Genomic DNA, 26339 nt, shown 5'->3' with positions numbered 1-26339 from the left:
TTCAGAAAAGAAGAACGCGACCCTTGATTCCTGTAATAATGTTTTGCAATAGATCACACAGGAAGTGCTGTTTCCTATTTTCAGATATAGGGTTTAAGTATGTGTTTGTTCACAAAGGAGAAGAAGACACGGTCAGACAAAACCAGCTTGATAAATCAGTGAGTAGCTAATTTTTTTTCCTTATTTTTACATCTTAATGTGTATGTATACATACAGATTCATTGTGTGGGGAAGTATAGGTGCCTAATGACAGTAGTAGTAGAGCTAATGCTACCTGTAAAAACAATCGGGTCTTGTAACTAGTTTGCAGTGTGGATAAGGCTAAATATGAAAGTAGAGAATTGAACTGGACAAGTGTTGTAGAAAATAATCTTTTTTTCTACTGAAACTTACAGGGTCTTGGTTTCAAAGCTGTTCCAGGAGGTCAATAGCTTGCAGATGTATTCTGCTAAGGATAGAAACTTGTCAGACATTAAATCCTGCACACTTAATCTAATCTTTCCATATCTAAGTCGTATCTTGCCCTATCAGATGCAAATGTCAGATGTTCTTCATCACTGTCCTATCACATGGTTTCTCTATATTATTCAAGCATTTAATCTGTTAAAGGAACTGTTTCACTGTCATGTTTTAAAAGGATATGCTCTTTGCGATTGAGTCCTCTTTTTAATGTGATGTCTCTGAGTCACCACATTAGAAAGCCTGTATTCCATATCCCAGCTAAAGATATTGGTTTTATGCCCAGTCATGATCTGGATTGCAATTTTTGTTAATGAGGTTTTACATGAATAAAAATAATCAGTACTACACTGGAATTGTACTACTCACACACAAGGAAAGGTGAGCTCCTTGTCATTTGCCTGGAACGGTTGGCAGTGTCAGAGCAGTGAGCTTGAAGCCCTTACAGCAATAACAGGGCATCACATGATCCTATGCCATATCTTGGCAACTTCCACTCCAGATTATTAACTTTCTTTTTTGTACTTGAGTTCATTCCCAGAATGATTGTGACTATGACTGTTGTTTGAATTGCTCTGAATTCAATGTTTTATCTGAGGCACTGTAAGCAAAGACACTGAAAAAAAAAACAAAAAACAAAAATCCAAAGCACAACAAAAGCCCCTGAACAGACATACTAGCCCAGAACTTAGCCTACACAAGAGAAGAGCACACTTATACATATACTCATGATTTGGAGGAAGACCTTTAATATCTGTCTTGAGTTTCTCATTCTCAGAATGCTTATTTTCAGTACTTACACTATTCTTTTACTGTACATTTGTTTGGGTAAGAACGTATTCCTACTTCTCTTTTCTTGGGACCACATAGACTCACTCTATTTAACTTCAGAAAAGCTCAGAATTTTTGCAGGACTGTCTCTCTGGTTTTGATGGGGAATGGAAAGAATAGGATCCTGAGGGCTCACAGAGAATTAAGCCTATTTTTTCCAGCCCAGAAGACATTTTTCCTTGAAAGTTCTACAAGGTTGAAAAAACCTCATCAGTTAGGAGGCAAGCAATTCTGAATGTTTCTAATGCTCAGCTGTTATAAAAGAGGAAGAGGTTTTCCAAGCAAGGTTTAATTTTGGAAAGGGCTCTTTCCCTAGTCAAATCATAGAAAGAAATCCTTTGGCCACTACCACATGAAAAGATGTGTTTGAAGGAAACTATCAGTTCAGAGACTTACATGGAGCATTTAGTTTACACTTCCATCTTTTTTCTTCACCTTTTTTGCTAACAAGAAATGTTCCTACTTCTATGCTTGCTCTCCAAGAAAGTGCAGGTGTCTGTGCATAGTTTTCTCTGTAGTTTTTCTCCTCCTGGAAAGTCAAAGTTAAAGAGATAGAACTGTTAGTGGGAAACACTGGCTACTCCTCTTGCAACACCTGCTATCAGAATATGGGGTATTATTTTTTGTTATTTGAGTATCAGTTTTACTCTGTGCTACATTGTACATCTCTCTATAAAGTGCCCTAGAAGCTGCTGACACACTTTTAAGCCGACTACAAGTCATTAAGCAGTTTCTTTTTCTGTATGACAAGCACTGGCATTTGTAAAAGGAGGAGAGTGAGGGCAGGGGCAGTAGCACTGTGTTATCTGCTCATGCATTTCAAAAGAGAAGTCTTGTCTTAGACTGTAACAAGGGAAAGGGAACTTTTGGGGTCATTGAATTTTGAGCTAAGCAGCTCCATTAATGCACAGGCACTCTTCTAACTAGTTATTACTTATTCTGATTTCTGTGAGGAAACTTTGCCCAAATCCCCTTTAGGGCACTGCAGACTCATTGAGCTGTGACAACTGTCATACCTTTTCAAGGGCTACAGCTTCTGCAGATGATGTTCCTTTCTGCATGAAAATGAAAACTGGAAAAATGGTTAAAGATAAATTAAAAAAAAAAAAGTCATAGAATCATAGAACCATAAAATCAGCCAGGTTGGAAAAGACCTCCGAGATCATGAGGTCAAATGCAAACAAGTAGCTTCCAGTAGAATTTTTTTAGCCAGGTCAGTTTTCTAGAGTTCTTTGTGATTAACATTGCCTGCATGCAAAGGAGAAGGAATTTTTTATAAATCATTTCAGAAAATATTTTTAATATTTTGTGCTTGTTGTGAAGAGGAGTATCTGGCTTCTCACCCATGCAAATGCTCATAGTTTTCCCAACAGGTCAGAGATAGTAAACAAAACAGTTACAGTACATGTTGTCTTTCTAGCCGGCATGAGTGTGAATTGTATAGGGCAGGAGCTCAGTTTTGGTAGTGGGAAGGTGAACTTGATCTGATTGGGATGGACTTACTTTTCTTCACAGCAGCCCTTATGGTGATGTCTTTTAGATTTGCAACCACAGCTGGAACAAGTGACCCAAACTGACCAAAAGGATCATATTCAGCAAAAAACAAGAGGAAGTTTTTCCAAAGTAGGCATTGCTCAGAGACTGGCTGGCCACCCATCTGCTTATTAGTAGGTGACAAGCATTTGTCCTTGTATCATCTCTTGTGGTCTTTTTCAGTTTCATTTTCTTATTCAACTGTCTTTATCTTAGCCTGCAAGTTTATCTTGCTTCAGCACTTCTGATTCTTTCCCCCATCCTGCTGTCAGGGGATGTGAGTGGGTGACTCGATAGGGGCTTAGCTGCTGGCTGGGGTCAACCCCTCACAGGACATGAGACTTGGACTGTAAAGGAGACAAATCTGTAGGGAATCAGTTAACTTTAGTTCTGCTGCTCCCACAATTATTTTCTGCTGGTGTTACAACTCAGAATAAGTTCCAAACTAAAAAGAAAAAAATTAATTATTTTCTTTGTATACAAATACAAAGATTCAACAAGGCTAAGTGTGCCAGGGGAGATTTATATCGAATACTAGGAAAGATTTCTTCACTGAAAGGGATATCAAGCATTGGAACAGGGTTGAGTCACCATCCCTGGAGATATTTAAAAGATGTGTAGATGTGGTGCTTAGGTACATGGTGGACTTGACACTGTCATGTTAATGGTTGGACTCAATGATATTAGAGGCCTTTTCTAATCTAAATTATTCTGTGATTCTACAATATTGCAATTCCATATGTATGAGTGTACATACGTGAATGTTTACTTGTGCATATACGCACAGAGAAAATTGTTTTAACTCTGTGTAACCAACAAAATTTATTCAAGAAGATTATTTGCATTATATATATCCACTGAGATAAAAATCCAGATCAAAACTAAGTCCTCAGGATCCTGAATGGTCTGTAATTACATATCAGGAAATAAGCTTTTGCTCAAACTGCTGAGTAGGTTGACATGAGCTTAAGACACTTTAGAAATTTCACATGCTACAGCTCAGAATGGCCCACCATGTAATTGAATTGACTATTTACCAAAAAGCAGACCAGAGGCCTGTCTCTGTGTCATTCCAGCCACAGGCTGAGTTTCTTCAGTTACATTTAGTCTTGCAGAACTTGGGTGCAGAGAGAATGAAGTCGTGGTTTTGAGAGTGTGGTGTCTGTAAAAGACATCTGCAATCACACAGGGTAGACCACACCATTGAAAAATTGCATTCAGGAAAGAAGCAAACACTGCTGTGGGACATGAGTGGTCAGGGGTCATACAGCAAGCTGGGGCAGGGGCCCTGCCTGGTTTTCTGTGTCAGGAGCAGTCTGTTGCCTTTGTCTAAGAACAGGCATCAAATTGACAGGAAGGTCTCATTTCAAAACCATCAGCCTGCCATGGGCAGTCACCATTCTGCCATGAAGTGCCTGAGAAAAGCAGTCATGATGGTACAGCAAGAAAGAGCAGCCCTTTAACCAGACAGCAAGTAGCTCTATTTGAGTGGCTACCAAAAGCATTGATTTCACTTCCCCACTAAGTGACCAGGGAGCACATTTGGCCGCTCTGACACTCATCTTCACAAAATCCACTTCCCAGCTTCTCATGGGACACACGGGAATTCTTCCATGTTCTCTGGAGGTCTGTGGGAAGACTGTTCTCCTCAACTTTTTGGAGCCCAAGTTACATGAAGCTAGCTATTCTTCTGCACCTGGCTCTCAGTCCTACTTGGGACTCGGTAAAGGGGAAGACTTTAGTGACTGGAGGGGCTCCCACTGTAACAGAACTGGCCTGGGGGCTTTCAGAGCTCTGTTGCACACTCACCTCCCAGGCTCTGGCTCCTTCTTGCAAGGGAAGCTCAGTCCCTACAACAGTTCCCAAACCAAAACTGAAGGGACAGAGACGTCGCACAACCCTTGCACTTCCTCAGTGTCACCTCACTGGAAACACTGAATAACAAAGGGTGAAGAACAACATAAGAACTGTAGTGCACACACATAGCAATGTCCCTATGTGCCTTTCGCCTTTGTGCCTCCTCCAAGACACTCAGCCAAGTCTTAACTTCGCAGCTCCTGAATCACGCCTGTAAACAGCTACTGAAACAAGGAATCAAAACTCCTTACATCCCCAAGCAGCACTGGGGAGGTCTTTCAACTGACAGTAAGATGCCACAACAGACACAGGTGTCAGAGGTCATCCTGACAGCAACTCTCATCTTCTGTGCCATTTGCCAATGTGTTTGTCTCTCTGTTCCCTCTACAGGACTGTGCACCGTTTTCATTCCAAAGCGACCTGAAACCAACACGCTGCCATTGCCTATGCCTGGCACAGGCTCTCTAAAGGACACAGTGTTTGCCATTTTAACCCAGACCAACGCTGCTGAGTTCCCGCTCTGCAACACCCAGGACAGCAGGTCCACTAGGCAGGTATGTTTAGTATTTTCCAGTGTCCTGTTTCCCATAGGCATTAAGGCTCCCAGGTCACAAGCAACCTAAAAAACTGCCATCAGCTGTTTTTCACCCATGTCACAGTGCCTTTGCAGGCACCATTTACACCTGGACAGTGCCTGGTCCTCCTTGGGTGAGGAGTACGGGATGGACTGGCACAGTGAGCAGGTGGCCATGTCCCAAGGAGAAGCACAACTATGCTCTGTGTGCCAGATACTGTACTTTCCTGTGGCTGCCTTCCTGGCTTTCTACACTCCATTGGAAAGCCACTGGTGAGCACAACAGCCCCAAACTACCCATGACTCATCTTTCCTCTGCTTCTGGTTGAGCCAGGCTCTACTGAGAAGGAAAAAAGCACCAGGTAGTGTACATGTGGGAAGTGACACACAACACTTCCAACATGCAGCAATGTGATTTCACAGATGTATAGATGGGTTTCCTGGGAGCTCTTTCACACCTGAACATAGTAATGTTTGTGTCCTCACCAGCAACACATTCTAAATGAGAACATCAAAATGTTTCATTCTCCTCACTGCCAAGCTTGGAGATTCCTCTGGTTTACCATCCTTTTCTCCCTTTCCAGACCAAAACACCATGGGAAATGATACAACAGACTTCACCGACTTGCCATATACAACAGAATTTGACTATGGTGATTCGATACCATGCATGGGAACTGAGGAAAAGCACTTTGCAGCAAAACTTTTGCCACCACTTTATTCTTTAGTAGTGATATTTGGCCTGACAGGCAACATGCTTGTTATCCTTATCCTGGTAAAATATAAGAGGTTGAAGAGTATGACTGACATCTACCTGCTCAACTTGGCAGTTTCCGATCTGCTGTTTGTATTTTCTCTCCCTTTTTGGGCTTATTACGCAGTTCACGACTGGATTTTTGGGGAGGCACTGTGTCGAATTCTCTCAGGTGTCTACCTCCTTGGCTTCTACAGTGGCATCTTTTTCATAATCCTGTTGACTCTGGACAGGTACCTGGCCATAGTGCACGCGGTGTTTGCTTTAAAAGCCAGGACAGTTGCTTACGGCACCCTCACCAGCATCATCACCTGGGCTGTTGCTGTTTTAGCTTCTGTTCCTGGGGTAGTATTTCAAAAAACTCAGAAGGAGGGTTTACGTTATACTTGCAGTGCTCATTATCCAAGTGATTCCACAATAAATTGGAAGTACTCTTTTATTTTAAAGATGAACATTCTGGGACTTATTGTTCCAATGCTCATTATGATCTTCAGTTACTCACAAATTCTTAAAACATTATTGAGATCTAAGAGTGAGAAAAAACAGAAGGCAGTCAGACTTATTTTTGTGATCATGATCTTTTACTTCATCTTCTGGACACCATTCCATATTTCTTCTTTTTTGCATACATTTCAAGGTTCACTTTTCACTCCAAATTGTGATACCAAAGGCCAACTGGAGAAAGCAATCCAAGTGACAGAAACAATATCAATGATCCACTGCTGTATCAATCCTGTGATCTATGCATTTGTTGGAGAAAAATTTAGGAAATATCTTCATGCCTTTTTCCGAAAGTATGTTGCAGCTCACCTTTGCAAAAAGTGTCCAAGTCTTTATCAGGAAAAATTAGAAAGAGTCAGTTCCACGTTCACAGCATCCACTGCAGAGCACGACATCTCTACTGGACTGTAAAATTACATCAGAACATTAGTTAGTAAATGTTGGACCACTTGCTTTGCCTTAAGGACTGCTTGATGTTATTTAAGATCTTTATGTCGACCACTACTGAAAACTGTACGACCCTCAATTCTTGTGGTTAACTGTTCCCTGGGATTACAGCATTTTCCATTGTTAAACTAAGAGAATCAATGAGTTCTCCAGGAAATATTAATAGCATAGCTGTAGCACATCAAGATTTGAATGGTACCCAGAATAGTATGATTCTGTTTCTTTACCCGAGGGAAATACAATATTGCAAAGAGTAAGGAGTAATAGGTCATCTCACAAGATCCATTTCTGTTATGTGAACACTGTAAGATAAACACTGGGAGGAAGCTTTGGGGATTGATCTACCTGTTTAGTATTCAACATTAGTGAAGTACCTTTTGGAAGTGTCTGTATTCTTTCTGCAACATGGTCAAGCATTTGATAAGGAGAGGTTTTTAGTTTTCTTTGTTTTTCCCTCCTACTCCTTATTTTCCCCATGTGAATAAGGATGTTTAAATAAAAAGGAATTTAAGGATTAATATGAGTTATATCAAGATAATATCCCTCCTCTGATGGGAGAGTTGACTGACCTTTATCTTACTGGGACCATTTAACCCAAGGGTTTATCAGTTAGCTAATAGTGTAGCCATTTTTGAATATAATCCTCTCAACTACAGGCTAAGTTATAGTATTTTGATTTTAGTTTTTTAATTTTATGTCTGCCGTATCACTGTTCTGTTACTGACGTTTTCCAAAGTGGGCTGTTAATTAGCAACATTGTGATTTTTGTGGGTGAAATTTTTCATGTAACTGCATATGCCAACTGCATAACAAGACAATGATGCCAGCCTAAAAAACACAAGCTTGTTTCTGACAAACCATATCCTTCCAAGAAAAAAAACCACTTAACCAATAAAAGCACTTCAGCAAAGATCTACAAGGCCAGAATGAAAATTACCTCAGCATTTGCTATGCAAGATTCAGTATGAAAAAATATCATGAACATCTGAAGGATTTTGGAGACTATGAGCACAATACTGAGAGGAGGCCTTCCTAGTTCTGGACAGATAAATCAAGTGTGTAGAAGAAGAGTTTATGTGGCAACACATGACACAAGCGTGTCAGGTTAGGCTTCTGTATGAGAGAAACATGCTCTTCACACACACAGCAAGTTTGATGTTTGGGGATACACTTTTAGGAAGACAGTAGCCTTGGAACTACAAAAGCAGCCAACTCCAGAGGAGTCATACTTGCTCTGTCTTCCCAGGAGAAGAGTGCCTCTAGCCAACTGGTGCCTCAATTAGAACTGCATGGAGATTGAAGACTCAAGACCTTTATGCTCTATGTTGTCCTATGGCCATACACTTATTCCATTATTAGGAGTTTCCCTGTAAAAGAAAGTGCTGTTCTAGGGACATGGTGCTAACAACGAAGAGAAAGGAAGGGCATTAGCAGAGAGTTTCTTACTTCAAACTGTATGGAAGTGCAGGGGAGCACTCCTTATGCAAGTGAGCTGTCCTTCCCTTTTTCTCCCCATTTATTTCAAAGGGCACTGCTCATGCATGTAAGGACTTGCTTATGGAAATCTGAAGGGGCAAGTTCAACTAACTTCCAGCAAGGTAAGGGCACCAGAGGGGACTCCACACTACTTAACATCAGGCATGAGATGCAGATGTCTAAATTACAGCAAATCTCTTCAAGGTGCCTCAGTAGTCAGTAGAGAATAAGAAGTGCCTGGGGCAGAAGCAGACATAGGATTTAAATAGTCTCAGAGGAAGATTACCTGTCCAGCTGTAGAAGGACCTGGAAATGCCAGCCTCTTAATTTAGGTATCACATGCCTTAATCTAGGCGGTGCAGATACTCTTCCCCCTCTAGCGTTATAATGCCTAGGCATGTTTCTGTTAGTTGTTAGCTCTTATCCTATCAGTTGTTATTATCTGGCCCCTATCAGCTGTTGCTACCCGGCCACTACCTTGTGTGGTTTATAGCCACAGATAGACTAAACGAAAGACCAAAATCTACCCTCACAGTAAACTTTCTTGCTTGGAAATAATATTTTATTTTATTTTGTACTTCTTACTGAAACAAAGCAAAAGCACCTTTTCAATATTAAAGCATAAATTAGTTCAGTGTAATACAAACCCTGCTGTAACTGTGATATTACTACTGCTGTGTTCTATTTTAAATCATTATCTTTTCAGAATTAAGTCTCTTCCCGTTTTCATGTTAATGCAATGAAATTAATAAAATCTGTGTCTGGAAAATTGTATGTACTCTGTAGCCCATGTTCTCTTCTGTAAGCAAAAGAACATTGGTTCTGCTCTCAGAGCGGAGGTGGATAAAAGGGGCAGCCGTGGGCTTAAACACAGTACCACATTTCAAACCAAGCAAGCATAGAACTGCCTGCCCAGTCCAGAAGCTACTGTAGCTGACACACCTTTTATCCACCAGCAAGCTTGAGAAGAGTGAACTACAATCGCTTTGGGGAATGTCTGCAGCCACAGATTTTAGATGAGTGAAATTTGGAGAAAGAGGGTTGTGTGTGCTATAAATAAGGAAAGAGAAGGAATAAAAGAGGACAATAAAAGATGTTACTTTATTAATATTGGAATAAAGACAGGATTCTCCATAGACTTTCTGCAGCCAATTTCAGATCTTCTTGCACCGTGTAGAGTGACCCCAGCCAAGCCATGTGCCTGATCTCCCAAGTTCTATGTGTAAGGGACTTAAGCACTCAAAGTTCAGTATGAAAATATGCTGCTCTTTCACCATGTAATTCTCCCTGCTTCATCGTACCCATTCCTTTTTTCAGCCTATGATCCATACCTCCTCATATCCGCTGCGCACTCTCCTCATCTGTCCACCATGGGATAAGCCAAATTCTATACCCACTCCTGTTTTTCTCTGATTTTGATTTTATATTTTGTGCTGGCAGAAACACAAATAAACTAAACCTAAAGATTAGCTTATTATGAGATATGCAGGGCTCTAGATAGCTTTGTGGCAGTTTTTGAGTCTTAATTGGTCAGGTGTGGCTGCACCCTAATATAGTTACAGGCCAGGTAGCCTCAAATTAGCATACTGGTCACAGTGGGATGGAGCTACTCATGGGGAAGGTTAAATAAGATTCACAGTCCCTACGAAAGAGAACACAAGTCACCTTGGCAGAGAGGTTGTAGAAATTTTACATACTGGAGGAAAATACTCCGTAACTCAAGGTCTGCAGTGAAAAAACATTGAGATGAAGATACAATGTGTATGTGAGAGCTAGAGATGCAGGCAGATGTACAGAAACTGTGTGAGGAACTAGAGGTATGCTAAGAAAATGGCAAGGATTTGCCAATATGCCATGATTGTAACTACAGTAGAGAAGAAACTAACACAAGAAAGAACCACTGCAGTGTCTGTGAGGCATCTGAGCTGCTCTGGTGAGATATTGAGGAAACAAAAGCAAGCATTTGAGGTAGCGTGCAAGTAGCACCAGAACATCAAACAGATTCAAGACAAGACCTCTGTGAACTCCACAAGTAAATTGTTGCTTTACAGCAAATGTTGAACAGCTAGGTGGAAATTGTTGCAAGTTCAAACCTTTTGGAACTGAACTCCTGAAGAGGTAATGTGTTGAATGGGCTTCCAGCATGCTTATGAAAAGAATGTCTATGTGCCATGGACAAGTGCAAGTGCACAGCCCTGAAACCCATCACCCAGTTTCGTTTATGCACCGAACAGGACACAGTCTGACCTTCCTGTTAGGAGATGCTTCTGTCACGTCCAGAAACATATAGGGAGGAATGCCTCACACAGCAAAAGATAACTCTGCCAATGGTCAGGCAGACTTCCTAAGGGGCAAAAGGAAACGTAGCAAAAGTGCGTGTATGGTATTGGTGAGTGCTGATCAGTGCTCACAAGCAACCACCAGATTTATAATCACTACCACTGGTTTGTCTGTGATAAGTATATGATGTACAAACACAGATATAATAAAACTTCCGGTAACCAGTACATAGGGTTGTTCCTGCCATAAGACTTTCTTGTTTGTTAATCCAACTGTAACCTTATGTGTACATATTTTACATAAACGTAAATGGCATATAAGGGAAGAGCAGTAAATGAAAATGGATAAATGGGAAAAAGTAGCAGCAAAAAAATGAAAGAATGTCTTTATTAGCTCTAACAGAGGCTAATAAATCAATATAATAAAGTAATGGGAAAACCAGAGGCAAATACTTTAAGCAGAACATTCAAAGGTTTAGGTGAGTACGAGAGACTTTCAGCTCTGAAGCTCCAAAATAAATATTGCTCCTTCCAGTGAAAATTATAATGGGGATACATTCAGAGAACATGAGGACATATTTACATGATATCTTGTTGCAGTTAATGAGAAACAAAGAAACTGCCAGGAGAATAACATGATGCTGACCAGGTTAAACAGCACAACAGGTAGATACTGCTCATTTTGAAGTTTAATTTTGCTGCTGATTTTGACTGCTGATGCCTACTGGCCTTCTCCTAGTGCCTACTGTGGTTACTGTGGCCTTAGAAGCATTATTCAATAGTATAGTAATTAAAAAACATTAAGCTAACAGGGGAAACAAAAGCAAACTGGAAAATTCTGGTGCATTTAAAATATCAATAAGAACCAGGTCAAAAAAAAGGGGTGTAGGCATGTCTTTGTACCCATATTCTGGTGACATTTACTTATTAGGAACTGTACTTCATTCAAAAAAATGGAATGGTAGGGCAAAAAAAAGTGTTTTGTAAGTTTCTATAACTGCTAAGAGGTTTGTAAGTCTGGTGACAGTGAGAGCAATCTCAGTTTGAGTGTTTGAAGTCTGAAATGACTGATCATGGGAAGGTGGGACCCCAACTCTGAGGTGGAGCAGGGCAGCATTATGAGAAACACAGGTCAGTATGCAAAACTGCACAAACCTCCCAGCGACGCTCAGCTTTTCAGAACTGTCTACAAGATTATGCCAGTAGGATGCTGTCCTTACGACACGAAACACACAACCTATCCTGATACCAGACCTTTTGAATGGAATAGAAACCAAATGGGCAGAAGTAAAAGAGCCATTTGAACATAACTTTCAGGGTTGCTAATATAAGGTATGCACAATTACAGACTATATCTAATCTTTGGCACCCAAAAGTACTTTCTGGTTCCTGGGTTCTGGTGTTGTCGTGAATATGGTTTTTTTCACCTGGTGTGCAAGAAGCCAGTTCACACACAGAGTTAAGGTATTTGCTTCTTTCATATCTGCACAGAGATGGGTGCTAGGTGGTAAATCCACAAAGCTAGCACACTTTCAGTATGCCAGGTGCTCATTTTTATACATTTCGAACAATAAAAATGTGACATTTCCCATATAGGTAACAACTTAAAGCTGTAGTCCTTGCCTTAGCATTCTCTCAACTCCATTTAAAGATACAGTGTATGCTTACTTCACCCTGCATGCTCTGTGAAGAAAGGGTTTTTGTGAATAAGGGGCGATCACAGCCTATAGGTGGGTACTTAACTATGTTAATGACTAAGCACTAAGCTCAAGCAGACTTCTTCTTTGGCTTTAGTAACCGTTTCATTTCCTTTGTATTTTGATTTAGTGTCCTCTTGTTCTTATTTCTTGGCCCACAGCTCTTTGTTCCTGGAGCTTTGGTTATTCTGCTGTTTTTCAAAAGTTCTTTTATTTCACCTGTACTATACTTCAGTGAATTTTCAACCCTCTCAAGGTATTTTATTTCAATACCGGCACATACCTTGCCATTGTACAGACTCCGTTCATCCTTTCTGTGATCTAGTATTCACTGGGAAGAAATTTGGTATGTGATTTTCCTAACCTGCCTGATAAAAAGTCCGGGATTTACATGTACAATGAGGAGCATTTCCAATGTACAGTTGTGATAGCCCCAAACACAACCTCTAGACCTAGAATTTATCTAGTATAAATGTACTCAAAAAACCCTGAAGTGTGAGAATTAAAGGCCTATGTAAAAAAGAGATTCTGAGAGCTGAAAATTTGTGAAATGCATAACTGTGATCCAAAAGTAAAGTCTATTGTACTATATTATCTATAAAAAACAGGCAGCATACATCAGAAGCCTGGATAAAAATAGTAGAAGGGAGCATCGTTCTCCTCCTCCTCACTGCATGAGGAAACACAGTTGGTTCAGTAAGAGCAGGCTGGAGAAAGCCAAAACAAAAATAATATCATGACAATGGAATTAATATGTGCTGCAGTGTACAATTATATATGTGCAAGATTTACAAGAGAGAAACAAAAACAGAACCTAAGAATAGTAGGGGGAAAAAACCCCCATTGTCCTTCCTGCCAGTAAACAACCATGTGAAGAAGTGTTAATTCAGATTAGAAATGCTTGTGCCTCGCAGAGTTTGTTGTTTGTAACCCAGCTTCCTTTACACCTATGTTTAAAATGTTTTGTTTGGTTTTTTTCACTAGTCTCCATGATAGAAATCTTAGGGTGTGGTACATCATATTTTTTTCCCTATTTTCCTCAGAAGAATACACCTCATGAATGCTAAGACTGGATATGATTTTTATGGTGGCAGCAAAAGATTAGTCACCAGAACTTGAGAATCTTAAAGAAAGAGCTGATAAGTATAAATACTCTAAGCAATAAAGCAGTTTTAGCTGAATGTCTTTAATCAGCCTCTTCAAAACAATTTCATGTTACTCATGAAATAAAGTATATGCCAATACTAACCTAATTTGGACATATTGAATATTCTGTTACAAATAGAACAAGTAACAGCACAGTCTGTGTTCACTTGTCTTCATTAGACCTCTTCTCCAAATGAAAAGGATTAATATGCTTTGCTGTAGTTATAGACTTTTAATAAGTGTTGTGCACTATCATATCGTGTTTACCTAAGAAAGGTGTTTGTCATTCTGTCCCAGGACTCTTTTTTTCCCCAAGTCTTTTTTCTTCAGATGGTGCAAGTTTGCAATAAATTGAATGGAAACTGTTAGTTGCATTTTCAGATTTCTGTACCCATAAATCTACTTGATGACATTTGTGTGTCACACTGGTACATGAGCTTTTGGTATGTTCCTAGCAGACGTTTCAGTACTGGTGGAAACCTGACATAAATGACAATATCTCCTTGTGGGAGTGCCATTCCACTTAGATATCAGATAATTCAGTGTGATGGCCTGATTACTGTGAAGATGCATCATATAATCAGTCACTAGATAGAAGAGATTGACAAATGTAGTTTGATTTGACAGTGTATGTGACTGCACACTTGCTGAGTACATCAACTTGAGCCCCACAGGGGAGGAACAAAACTCACTTCCCTTTCCAAGAATGTCTTTATGGAGAGAATGAGTGTCATACCACTGAAAATAACTTCTCCTCATGTCTGAATGTAAAACCTTAATAGGTAAAATTCGAAGCTATACCAATCCACTGAATTATTACATTTATTACTGAACAATAGCTTCAATTTTTTGGTAAAATTATGAGATTCACCTCTAGGTAAAGATTCTTAAAATCCACTGTTACTCACGACAAGAAGCAGTGCACTTTTTCAACAAGATGTTGGGCAAGGGATTGAGAAAAGCTGAAAAGTCTGACTTGTAACAACACATGTGCTGCTTGCATTGTCCCTGCCTCAGTGTTCACACACACTAGACGGAGGCAATCTGAAGGCAGCAGGGAAGAGGAGGTGAGACAGCATTAAGATGGCCAGTCCCAGGCTGGTGTGATGGAGCTTCAGACTGGATGGGAGACCAGCTCTTGCAGGGGCCCATGGAGAGAGCCTGAGGCAAGTAGGGGAGCAGAGAAAGAAAGATCTCATCCCAACAGCACTGATAAAAAGCTCACCACCAGCACCCCAGTGCCCCACAAACAGCACAAGGGGCCAGGGCTCGCCTACAGCCACATGTAAGACCTGATCAAATCTGGTTTCCTAGCAGCTCTACTTATCAGCAGCTGGTGTAGAGCTAATTGTACCAATCCTGCAGGTGTGGATAATAAAGTCACAGCCTAGGCGCTCGCTGCTAGAGTGAGCCCAGTATTTGGGCTGCCAAGTGTCGCAGCAATGCATACTTACTCTGGGGAGTCTCTCGTTTGGCTGTAAGATGCAGCTGGTAAGCAGACCAAGAGCATTACCCTTATTCAGCTGCTATATCCATGAGTGACAGAGGCCCTCTGTTGGTGCGCAATACCTTGAATCAGTAAATAAAATGCCCCGCTATGCTTGCTGACCAGACTGAGCCGTGAGAACAAAAAGCTATAATCAAGAAAATCAGATTAATAAAGCTGATGAATCTGTGGGAACAAGGGACTATTTCTGAAGACCAGCCTATCACACACCTTAGTTTTAAGTTGTTGTTGTTCAAATGATGGGGTCAAGTTTTATGGGAGCATGTTTCAGAACCAGCAACAGGTTTGAAACTGTTTCCCCTATTCTTATAGTGTGATATTAGGAAAGGTTTTAGAGTCTCCAGTGGGTTCAATAACATATAACAAGCAACAAACAACGAAACAGGCTTCATAAAGAAATATTTTAAATGTCTGTTAATTTTAGTATGTAGACTGATTAGGAATTATACATTGAAAAATTAATTTGATACAATACCTTGTTTGAGAATTATAGGAATTCATTATAAAAGTGGAATCTTTTTGCCCGAAAAGTTTAGCAGTAATTGGGAGCTTGTTTTAGGTGTAGTGGAAACATTTTCAGAGGCAGCTCTTTCCACTGACTGTGTAGGGGGTCTAATGTAGTCCATCGAGCAAGGTAGTGTGAATATACCCTTAGAATACCCTACAGGGGTCATTAGCTTTGACCCTGCGACTCCAGCCTTTAAAGAACTCATTGGAACAGCTAATCTATTTGTCCTATGGAATAAAAATTAATCCCTCATGCAAAGAAGGGTTGACAAGGAAAATAGGGTGAGCTTGTAACTTTCTTACTGTCTCCCCCCAAAATCTAACTCGGAAACTGTGATTCCCTTGACTTCTGTTAAGGAATAGCAGCATCCAAAGAAAGACATCTCCACTGTGCTTTTGGCATTTTAAAATCTTTTAAGGATACTAAGAACTGAGTGCAGAAAAGACATCCCTTTAGTGCTTTCAATAGGTTGATAGAACCCTCCAAAGAGATGTCAAGGGGAAGAGGGGGTATCTTCTCAGGGTTCTTTCTCAGGGGCTCTCAAGTATCTGGTAAGGCACAATCTTTTTCTTGCTTTTTGTGTATCTTTCCTACCTCCTGTGTGGTTTCTTTGATGTCCAAGAAGGATCTAAAAATCTGCTCACTGTGCAGCTTCAGTTTAACTCTGAAAATCACCAGAATCAGACACAAGGAAAGAAAGTGACATGAAATCAGATTTTATCAGGCTTTTTTGAAACTTAATTCCAAAAACTAAGCAACAGTTGCTGTTTTAAAAGGTCAAACTCACTATGTAGACTAAGTCATGGTCTTACGAGAGGGATTAAAATAAAAAACACTGTACAGAAGGCCAGGTTAAAGAAAAATAGAATCAGTCAAATTTCTCAAAATATAAGGACTGCAACTCAGACCAAGACAAAGAAAGCGCAGGTAATTCTGAATAGAAGCATGAACTTTATTTAAAAGTTCCACTTTTTGTTAAGGGACAGAAAAACATAAATGAAATTTAATGATTAAAAATGTAAAGGGATGAACTTTATGTAAACTGTTTTTGATCAAAGACATTAGCTAAAAGAAAAAGTAATGAAATAAACCCCTTTTTCTAGAATTACAGCTGTGGGTTGTGAAACTTTGAGTTCAGCTCCTTGGAGGATCCTCTACAATTTCAACATCTCTGCACATCTCGCAGAGCTAGAAAAGTAACATCTGATGACCCATTTTTAGAAAAAAGAGAACCAGAGAACTGCTCCTTCATTTTTTTTAAATGAAAACAGATTTTTTTTTGCTAGAAGTTTTCAAACCGATACATCCTTCTTCACGCAGGAAGAGGTGTTTTTGACCTTCGTCTTGTGACTGATAAATCAGTTTAGCATTACTTCTGTTGTAATAATACAAGACATCACTTGCTCTGTAAGATATATGGTAAGTAATTTTTGCCTCTTTTTTTCTTTTTTCCTTTTATTTTTTTTTATTTAACTTTAGTAGCTGTTTAGGTAGTTTGAAGCCTGAAGTGAAAAATACTAGTGGAATCTTGCCAGTGTATTCATCTTTAAAAATTACCCTGGGGAAATGCATAGGATATGTTAAATGGAATACACTATTTTTTAAGGGCAAAATCACTGGAAGACTTGAGCGCATTGACCCAGGTAAGCCAAGAAATAAATATCTAGAGATTGAGCTGAGTAAGAAGTATAATGGAGTGTGCCTCTGATTTTTTTCCCTGAAAATGATGTGCAATGTTGGAAACACAGATTTTAAAACTGTTACAGCAAGATAAAACAGCATATTTGAGTCAAGAGTACTTATTCTTCTCCTAGGATGACTACAGAAAATCCAGTGTTGTATTTTAGACACTCTGACTCATGGATCCTGTTTACATGCAGCATAGCTTAGCATTTTACCTCCAATTGCTACAGCTTTATAATTATTATCATTTTATAGCACTATGCAAATTAACTGAAACTCTCTTTAATAAAATCTTTGCCTCTTTTAAAACAGAAAGCTCTGACCTGAAACTCAGCACAAAACAGTGACATGAGTTTGCTCATCTTTTCTATGGTGAGCCTTTCTCTTGAAAACTGCATGTCTGCTAGTCTCAAGCAGAGCAACAGAGACTAGCAGATTCATACAGCAGATTGTGGGGTTCTAGAAATATTGCATTTATCTAAACTGTATTCAAAATAATATAGACCTCTTTTTGAAATATCTTTTCTTCAGAGATTTTCATGGACTATATTTTGGGGTTTTTTTAATGGTCAGGAAACAAAAGCCCAGTCAGATCCCTCTAGTTAGATAAGCAACCTAGGCTGATTAACCCAGTGAAGCATTCTAGCCAGTGGCCAACATTGTTTCCTAAACCATCAAGATGATAGGATAAAGCACAAACCCACTTACAGTTCCTTTTTCTGGTTTCCAAATTAGTATCCTCAGTTTCCATTGTCAGCATGTGCTGGATAGTATACACAAATCAGAGTAGCAAGTACTTTTGCAGAGAGGCTTCTGAAGCAAAGGCTAGGCTAGAGGAATAGGGCTCGAGTAGCAGAAGGAACCTCTCAGAGGGGAGACTACAATTTAAGCGCGCAAAGAGAGTTGTAAAGGAGAAGATAAGATGCAGGGAAGATGCAGCTGTCATTCCAATAGAGCCAATGAAAAGGAGGCATGGCATTGAGACAGCAGTTAGCAGGAAGAAGGGGCTGTTGCAAAAAGAATTATCACAGTAATATCAAGGCAGCATTTTGCAATGATATTTGCATGAAACCTATCAATCACATACTCATAAAATCCCACTCTGGGCTTATGACTAAGGTGTTTTTCATACCCATTTTTATTCATGAGCATCCCGCTGGTGCAAAATGAGAAAGACAGGAAGTGGTGGATCTGGCACTGTGTAGCAGCCAGTCCCTCACCCCATAATGCCAGTAGACACTATAGCTACTGGCACATAGTAAATGAGGATATTTAGCTACATGTAGTAGCAGGGACATACTGTCAGGGCATACAACATGGATCTAGCAGGTCTAGCTGAAGGGAATATTAAATATTTACATGGTGCTCAAGTCTCATCATATTTTGAAATAAAGAAGTTAATGTTTTGGGCCAAATAGTGTTTTATAAAGGTGCCTTTTTTAAAAAAACAAAAAGTGTTGCTGAAAGCATTTAAGAAATATAAGCCCTTAGATACTTTAAAATCAACTTACTTACTGGCAACAGACTGGAGCCACAGCCACTTCCTTTACCAACAAAACCATTATCTCTGTATTGTAATAACTATGTAGTTAGTATGGCTGTGGAAAAAAACTGTTTCACAGAGATTGCCAGTGTTTTCTAAAGGTGGTCTTTGTGGAACTTGAAGAAACTTATTTTCTCCAAGAAGTTGATTGTGGGCAAAGCTGAGATCCTAACTGTTACAATTTGCTGATTTTCTCTTATTCCTTTTTCTCCAGAAGAAAAGTTTACACCATACTCAGCATGCCAAACTACTGTCTGAATATGGATGTCCTCATTCTTATTATTGTATGGATCAGAGTTAACAGCCAGACTCAAGAAGAACTTGGGGAAGGAGGTTTGCGAAAGCAACACTTTTTGTTTACAAGGTGCAGATTTTGCTCCAATAGAGCTTCCTCTTTTTGAGCAGATACATGTCTGCACTGTATAGCATAAGAATCTCCATCAGGAGTTGGCAGCAGAACATCATTTGTAAGATTACAGGGAAATGAAAAAAGACCTATCAAAGAGCCCTTTTCCCAAGACATCAGCTTAGGTTTAGCTAAATTAACCACTTTTACACAGATTAAGGACATTAGCATGCTAAGTGATCAGTTTTTACAGCAGAAAATAGTCCTTTCTCCTGAACAGTTTTGTCAACAGACACAAAGAGATGCTTTGGGGATTTCACAGGCTCTAAGTCAGAATGGCCCACCATCAGCTTCTATGAAAAAGCAGACCAGAGGCCTGTCTCTGTGTCATTCCAGCCACAGGCTGAGTTTCTTCAGTTACATTTAGTCTTGCAGAACTTGGGTGCAGAGAGAATGAAGTCGTGGTTTTGAGAGTGTGGTGTCTGTAAAAGACATCTGCAATCACACAGGGTAGACCACACCATTGAAAAATTGCATTCAGGAAAGAAGCAAACACTGCTGTGGGGCATGAGTGGTCAGGGATCACACAGCAAGCTGGGGCAGGGGCCCTGCCTGGTTTTCTGTGTCAGGAGCAGTCTGTTGCCTTTGTCTAAGAACAGGCATCAAATTGACAGGAAGGTCTCATTTCAAAACCATCAGCCTGCCATGGGCAGTCACCATTCTGCCATGAAGTGCCTGAGAAAAGCAGTCATGATGGTACAGCAAGAAAGAGCAGCCCTTTAACCAGACAGCAAGTAGCTCTATTTGAGTGGCTACCAAAGGCATTGATTTCACTTCCCCACTAAGGGACCAGGGAGCACATTTGGCCGCTCTGACACTCATCTTCACAAAATCCACTTCCCAGCTTCTCATGGGACACACGGGAATTCTTCCATGTTCTCTGGAGGTCTGTGAGAAGACTGTTCTCCTCAACTTTTCAGAGACCAAGTTACACAAAGATAGCTATGCTTCTGTGTGTGGCTCAAAGTCCTACTTGGGTCTTGGGAAAGGGGGAGGCTCTGGTGACTAGAGAGGTTGATGTCAAAGTCACAAGGCTTTGTCTGCTCCTATTGTAACAGAACTGGCCTGAGGGCTTTCAGAGTTCTGCTGCACACTCACCTCCCAGGCCCTGGCTCCTTCTTGCAAGGGAAGCTCAGTACCTACAACAGTCCCCTCAACAGTCCCCAAACCAAAAGCAGCCACGGCTCTGAATATATTCATCATTCCTCTGCTTCTGGTTGAGTCAGGCAGCTGACAGGCTATACTAAGAAGGAAAAAAGCACCAGGTAGTGTACATGTGGGAAGTGACACACAACACTTCCAACATGCAGCAATGTGATTTCACAGATGTATAGATGGGTTTCCTGGGAGCTCTTTCACACCTGAATGTAGTAATGTTTGTGTCCTCACCAGCAACACATTCTAAATGAGAACATCAAAATGTTTCATTCTCCTCACTGCCAAGCTTGGAGATTCCTCTGGTTTACCATCCTCTTCTCCCTTTCCAGACCAAAACACCATGGGAAATGATACAACAGACTTCAGCGACTTGCCATATACAACAGAATTCGACTACAGTGATTCCACACCTTGTCCTGGAACTGAGGAAAAGCACTTTGCAGCAAAACTTTTGCCACCACTTTATTCTTTAGTAGTGATATTTGGCCTGACAGGCAACATGCTTGTTATCCTTATCCTGGTAAAATATAAGAGGTTGAAGAGTATGACTGACATCTACCTGCTCAACTTGGCAGTTTCCGATCTGCTGTTTGTATTTTCTCTCCCTTTTTGGGCTTATTACGCAGTTCACGACTGGATTTTTGGGGAGGCACTGTGTCGAATTCTCTCAGGTGTCTACCTCCTTGGCTTCTACAGTGGCATCTTTTTCATAATCCTGTTGACTCTGGACAGGTACCTGGCCATAGTGCACGCGGTGTTTGCTTTAAAAGCCAGGACAGTTGCTTACGGCACCCTCACCAGCATCATCACCTGGGCTGTTGCTGTTTTAGCTTCTGTTCCTGGGATAGTATTTCACAAAACTCAGGAGGAAAGCTCAGGCTACACTTGCAGCGCTCATTATCCACCAGAGAAGAGAGATGTATGGAAGCAGTTCCTGACTTTAAAGATGAACATTCTGGGACTTCTTATTCCAATGTTAATTATGATTTGTAGCTACACACAAATTATAAAGACATTACTGCAATGTAGGAATGAGAAGAAACATAAAGCAGTCAGGCTTATTTTCATTATCATGATTATCTACTTTTTTTTCTGGGCACCATACAACATTTGCATTCTCCTGCGTGACTTTCAAGTTGCGTTTTCCATCACTACTTGTGAAGGCAATAGTCAACTGCACAAAGCAATCCAGGTGACAGAAACAATCTCAATGATCCACTGTTGTATCAACCCTGTGATTTATGCCTTTGTTGGAGAAAAATTTAGGAAGTATCTTCACAGCTTTTTCCGAAAGCAGATTGCATCCCGCTTCTCTAAATACTGTCCTGTTTTCTATGTTGACACAGCTGAGAGAGCTAGCTCCACCTACACTCAGTCTACTGGAGAACAAGAGGTTTCTGCTGCATTGTAAATTGTGTCTAGTGAAAGACTGGAATTGACTCTTGTGAAATCAAGTCTGTCGTGAAATCCTCCAAAATCTGTCCTGGATATTGGCTCTAAGGCAGTTGCAAAAAAATCAAAGAATACATACCAAAGCTTGCATTTGCTAATAGATTTGGGTATTTGTAAATAAATGAAAAGGATGTATCAACTTAGCTACTTAGGTACGCAAATGTGGGATTCTTTAGGGAAAAAAGTGTTCTCTTTGTGAATGTAAAATTATAGTTTCATACAAAGAAAACCACACAAAGATTGAGGGCCTGAGCTAGCAGTCTCATAAACTGATTTTTTGAAGTGGACTAGTGGTTAGAAATTTACACTGGTTCTTTGGAAACATGTCTTGACTGTATGTTACACAAGATACCTCACTCAAGTCAATCTCAGTCACATTTTTTACTAGTTGTGTATCTCTGTAAATAATGCTAAATTACTGAGGTCTATGATACAGAATCTTTATGAGTGGTATAGAAAATTTCATACACTTAGAACAAACTTTGATATTTCAAGGTGTATTTTCCTTTGTGTATGGTTGAGTACTAGCCTCAGATCTTTCTCTATCTAGTAGGGATGGATAACTGAGTGACTTTGATATTTCAGAAGGCACTCTTTTAATCATCTGCTGGTTTATACGCTATTCATACTAAAAAAGCTAACATAATGTCCTATCATTGATCAGAAAATCAGTGTGGTAACCATATTTTAAAAATAAAGTATTGCACATGGAGCTTTAACCAGGTTAAATGACTCAAAAGGGTTTTAGCTTTTTAGTGCAGTGATTTTGCTTGCCATTTTTCTAGCCTACATAACAGAAAAACTTTAAAATAAGAAATTAATGCAGTCGCAATGGCTGCAAAACCACAACAGCATTAGAGGTGTGAAAATGATTCCTGAACAGGGTTGACACAGATGTTTTTAGAGATATAAGCATATGTTATAATCATTTATCAAAACATCTGAATAAGTAAAAATATTCCCTGTTCTACAGATTCAAGGGCATAGAGAATCTCTTTTTTGTTTCAGAAGCAAGTATCATTTGGGGGTTATGACAATGTTTTTTTCCTGCCATTTAGGAGTTTCATGGAGTGTAAAAACTTCCATAACTAATGGTTAAATATGACGGATTCTCCATAAAGCTCAGAACCTGTAAATAATGTGAATACATAGAAAATATAAAATAAATATGGGGCTACTCAAGTGCTTAAGAACATACTATAATCATGCTATTAATTGATTTCAGCCATACCATAATCATGCTATTAATTGATTTTGGCCAAGTTCTCCTTTCTAGCATTTCTTATATTTCCCCTAACACATATGGTATTGGACAAGTTTGGAGACAGGAAATTAAAAGTGAATGTTTGTTTGCTGTTCTTATCCAGCAAGGTAATTTCTGATTCCCAACTTCTCTAAACCACCTTTTAAATAATTTTCAAATAAATAAAAGTTTCAAACTGTCCCAGAGAGATTTTAAAGTGCCAAGTGCTTGTGAAAACAGGAAGTGAAATAGAGAAAACTTCCTTATCAAACCAATTGTTTTGAATTATTCAATTTTGTCATATTAACCACCCCTTTTGAATTATACCCTTATGGGAAGTGTAACAGAAGTATACCACACCTTCTAATTTACAAGATCTTCAGCTGCATACTCTTCTTAAAGACCCTGTGCATCAATTACTTTTGTATATGGTTTTAAAATGGGTAAATATATCAGCATAAGCAGAAATTGGGCAATTTCAGCGTATAATGACATACGCATTTATTTTTAAAAGAAATATGAAGCTACATGCAGGAACTTCCAGAGTGGCTGCCTTTTTTTTTTTTTTTACTTATAAAATGACTTTATGAAAACAATTTTATGTTTTATTCTGCTCTTGACAAGAACTTTCATTTGGCCTTTTCTTTCTCTGGAGGGCTCTGATGCCAGACAGGATATGTATCTTCACCATCCCCGCAGGAAAAAAGTGCAACAACCAAACATGCTTGAACACGCTGACAAGCTGTCTGAGAGGAATGTGAAAAAGCAGCCCTGTTCCTTTGCAGTGTTCTCTTATACATCATGGATCTTTCCAAGCAACAAGCAGCTTCCAGAGGAAAGAAGTGGGACTTTGAGATTGGTGGATCAGCACCTTTCCAAGAGTTTCTATTCCTTCACTCAGAAGGCACCACATTTCAGCAAATGAAATCAAACCAGATTTCAGCAGTAAACTGTGATCCACATTCAAGGAGATAATTGAAAACACAGCATTTGATAGCACTGCTGGTACATTCAATTAAGGACTCTGCCAATAACTGTAATAATATTTTGTATTATACAATCCATTAAAGTTGGTTAACTTTTGTGAGTTTGACTTCTTGATCCTTTTACCACCACCACCAACAACCCCCCCCCCTTTCTCCTTACTTTTTAGAATAGCCCAGAAGACTGAAAAAGGAAGTTAAATTCCTATACATAACACTGAAAGAGCAGGTAGGACAAATTCAGTTTTAAAAGTGGACTAAGAATCAGCATCATCAAATAACACGGGACCATCTTATCACTAATAATCTAATAATAAGTATGTTATTTTGGTTGTCATTATACTCAGTTCTGTTTACCTTTGTTTTACAGATGGGAAAATCATTATCTCACACAATTCACACCAGTCCTAGGTGACTAATATTAAGTGTTTTTAAAAGACATAAGCACACAGAAAAATTTTGTTGTGTTTAGTGATGGAAAGGCTAACATCTAACAATTACAGTGGACTTGTGCACACACTTCCCTTCAGTTCATAAGATTACAGTGCCATCATGTGGCCTCACTGTAAGGTTTCAATCTAACAAACATGCACTGCCCCATCAGAGCTTTTGGTGCTTTCCTCTTTTGAAACCTTTTTAATGAGGAATTTCTTCACAGAAGGGGTGATTAGACACTGGAATGGACTGCCCAGGGAGGTGGTGGAGTCACTGTCCCTGGAGGTGTTTAAGGAAAGACTGGATGTGGCACTTAATGCCATGGTCTAGTTGACATGGTGCTGTTCAGTCATAGGTAGGACACAATGATCTTGGAGGCCTTTTCCAACCTAATTGATTCTGTGATTCTGTGATTTATTTTCTTAAGAGGATCTTCTAATGGAATGACTCCTCCCACTATGGGCATTATCAGTATCATGCAAACAGCAGCAAGCCTTAGAGAATGTTTGTGGCCACTAAGAATGGAATGGAGGTCCACTGGATGCGTGGGCCAGGTGACCCTTTAAATGACACTCTTTAATGACGCAGGCAGATGCTACAGTGTGATGTGGGAGTAGTGACACTTATTTTAGTTCCTGAGCAAGTTCCAGGTTCCAGCCACCTGCTCTGGAGGGAGAGCATTTGACATTCTTGCCCAGAGCTTGGAAGCTACATGAATGTAAGTGAAGTGCAAGGTCCTACGCATGGGTTGGGTTGTGGCAATCCCAGACACGCCTACATATTGGACGGAGAAGTGATTAAGAGCAGCCCTGTGCAGAAGGACTTGGAGGTGATGGTTGATGAAAAACTCAACATGAGCCGGCAATGTGCGCTCACAGCCCATAAAGCCAACCAAATCCTGGGTTGCATCAAAAGGAGCATGGCCAGCAGGGCGAGGGAGGTGATTTGCCCCCTCTATTCTGCTCTCATGAGAACCCACATGGAGTACTGAGTACAGTTCTGCTGTCCACAACATAAGAAGAACATGGAACTGTTGGAGCAAGTCCAGAGGAGGGCCATGAAGTTGATAACGGGACTGGACTCCCCAGTGAAGACAGGGTCAGAAAGCTGGGGCTGTTCAGCGTGGAGAAGAGAAGGCTGAATGGAGACCTCACAGCAACCTTCCAGTATCTGCTGGGAAGCTGGAGAGGAACTCTTTGTCAGGAATTGCAGTGACAGGAGAAGGAGTAATGGGTACAGATTGAAAAAGGGTCATTTAGGCTAGATATTAGGACGAAATTCTTTACTGTGAGGGTGGAGGGACACTGGAATAGGACGCACACCTGGCAGTGCTCATGGTCAGGCTGGATAAAGGCCTTGAGCAACCTGGTCTAGTGGGACGTGTCCTCACCCATGGCAGGGGTGCTTGTGACTAGATGATCTGTAAGGCCCATTCCGACTCCTTATCCCCCTATGACTCCACAGGTATTTTCTCCTCCCGTCCTTCCCCTCGGCCACACGCACCCTCGGGGGATCCCTTCCCCCGCGCCCCCTGCGGGGGGGCCGCGCGCACGTAACGGCCGCTCCCGCTCCGCCCACACCGTCCGAAGGCCACGCCCTCTTCCTCTTCGGCCCCGCCCCCGGCCGGGTAACTCCGCGGAACCATCGCCCCGCCCACACCGCGCAGGCCCCGCCCTCCTCCCCGCCCTTGCCGTGCCGGCCCCGCCCCCGCGCCTGCGCAGTGCGAGCACCATCGCTTTCCCGCCCGTGGCGGAGGCGCCAGTCGGCGGGTGAGGGGTTGGGGGGGGGGTGCGGCCGCGGCCGCGGCGGGGGTCTGTGGGGGCACCGGGCGCGGCCGCGGCGGGGGTCTGTGGGGGCACCGGGCGCG

At 40.7% G+C, this 26339-nt stretch overlaps 2 protein-coding genes and 1 long non-coding RNA gene across 5 annotated transcripts; 2 read left to right on the top strand and 1 right to left on the bottom strand.

Moving 5' to 3' along the window:
- Window positions 1-91: 91 nt before the first annotated feature.
- On the top strand, window positions 92-7177 carry LOC113963958 (C-C chemokine receptor type 5-like). Of its 3 annotated transcripts, XM_027675558.1 has the most exons (3): window positions 92-158; window positions 5071-5221; window positions 5839-7177. In XM_027675558.1, exon 3 carries the CDS (start codon window positions 5850-5852, stop codon window positions 6918-6920), a length of 1071 nt encoding a protein of 356 aa, XP_027531359.1. In that variant the 5' UTR covers window positions 92-158; window positions 5071-5221; window positions 5839-5849; the 3' UTR covers window positions 6921-7177. The 3 variants fall into 3 exon arrangements, with proteins under 3 accessions (XP_027531359.1, XP_027531361.1, XP_027531360.1); XM_027675560.1 differs by lacking the exon at window positions 92-158 and having other exon boundaries at window positions 5112-5220; window positions 5836-7177; XM_027675559.1 differs by lacking the exons at window positions 92-158; window positions 5071-5221 and adding an exon at window positions 5402-5527.
- LOC113963961 lies at window positions 6597-20549 on the bottom strand. The gene is made up of 3 exons (XR_003533020.1): window positions 20300-20549; window positions 6819-6914; window positions 6597-6683 (listed from the first exon to the last, which is right to left on the bottom strand). It is a non-coding gene; the product is annotated as an uncharacterized LOC113963961 (long non-coding RNA).
- LOC113963960 (C-C chemokine receptor type 5-like) lies at window positions 16717-23624 on the top strand. Its single transcript, XM_027675561.1, has 2 exons — window positions 16717-16988; window positions 20689-23624. Exon 2 carries the CDS (start codon window positions 20700-20702, stop codon window positions 21768-21770), a length of 1071 nt encoding a protein of 356 aa, XP_027531362.1. The 5' UTR covers window positions 16717-16988; window positions 20689-20699; the 3' UTR covers window positions 21771-23624.
- Window positions 23625-26339: the final 2715 nt, after the last annotated feature.

The sequence above is a fragment of the Neopelma chrysocephalum genome, unplaced genomic scaffold (assembly GCF_003984885.1).
Source record: "Neopelma chrysocephalum unplaced genomic scaffold, ASM398488v2 Primary Assembly neopelma1_26, whole genome shotgun sequence".
Taxonomy (NCBI): Eukaryota; Metazoa; Chordata; class Aves; order Passeriformes; family Pipridae; genus Neopelma; species Neopelma chrysocephalum.
The sequence above is the reverse complement of the archived record's forward strand: the minus strand, read 5'-3'. Positions and strand labels throughout refer to the sequence as shown.

Bases quoted from the DNA above. Each gene is read 5' to 3' on its own strand.
- LOC113963958 (XM_027675560.1), top strand. From the start codon at position 5,127: ATGCCTGGCACAGGCTCTCTAAAGGACACAGTGTTTGCCATTTTAACC. The intron at 5,221-5,835 runs GGTCCACTAGGC...TTTCTCCCTTTC, and splicing joins CTGCAACACCCAGGACAGCA to CAGACCAAAACACCATGGGA.
- LOC113963960 (XM_027675561.1), top strand. From the start codon at position 20,700: ATGGGAAATGATACAACAGACTTCAGCGACTTGCCATATACAACAGAA.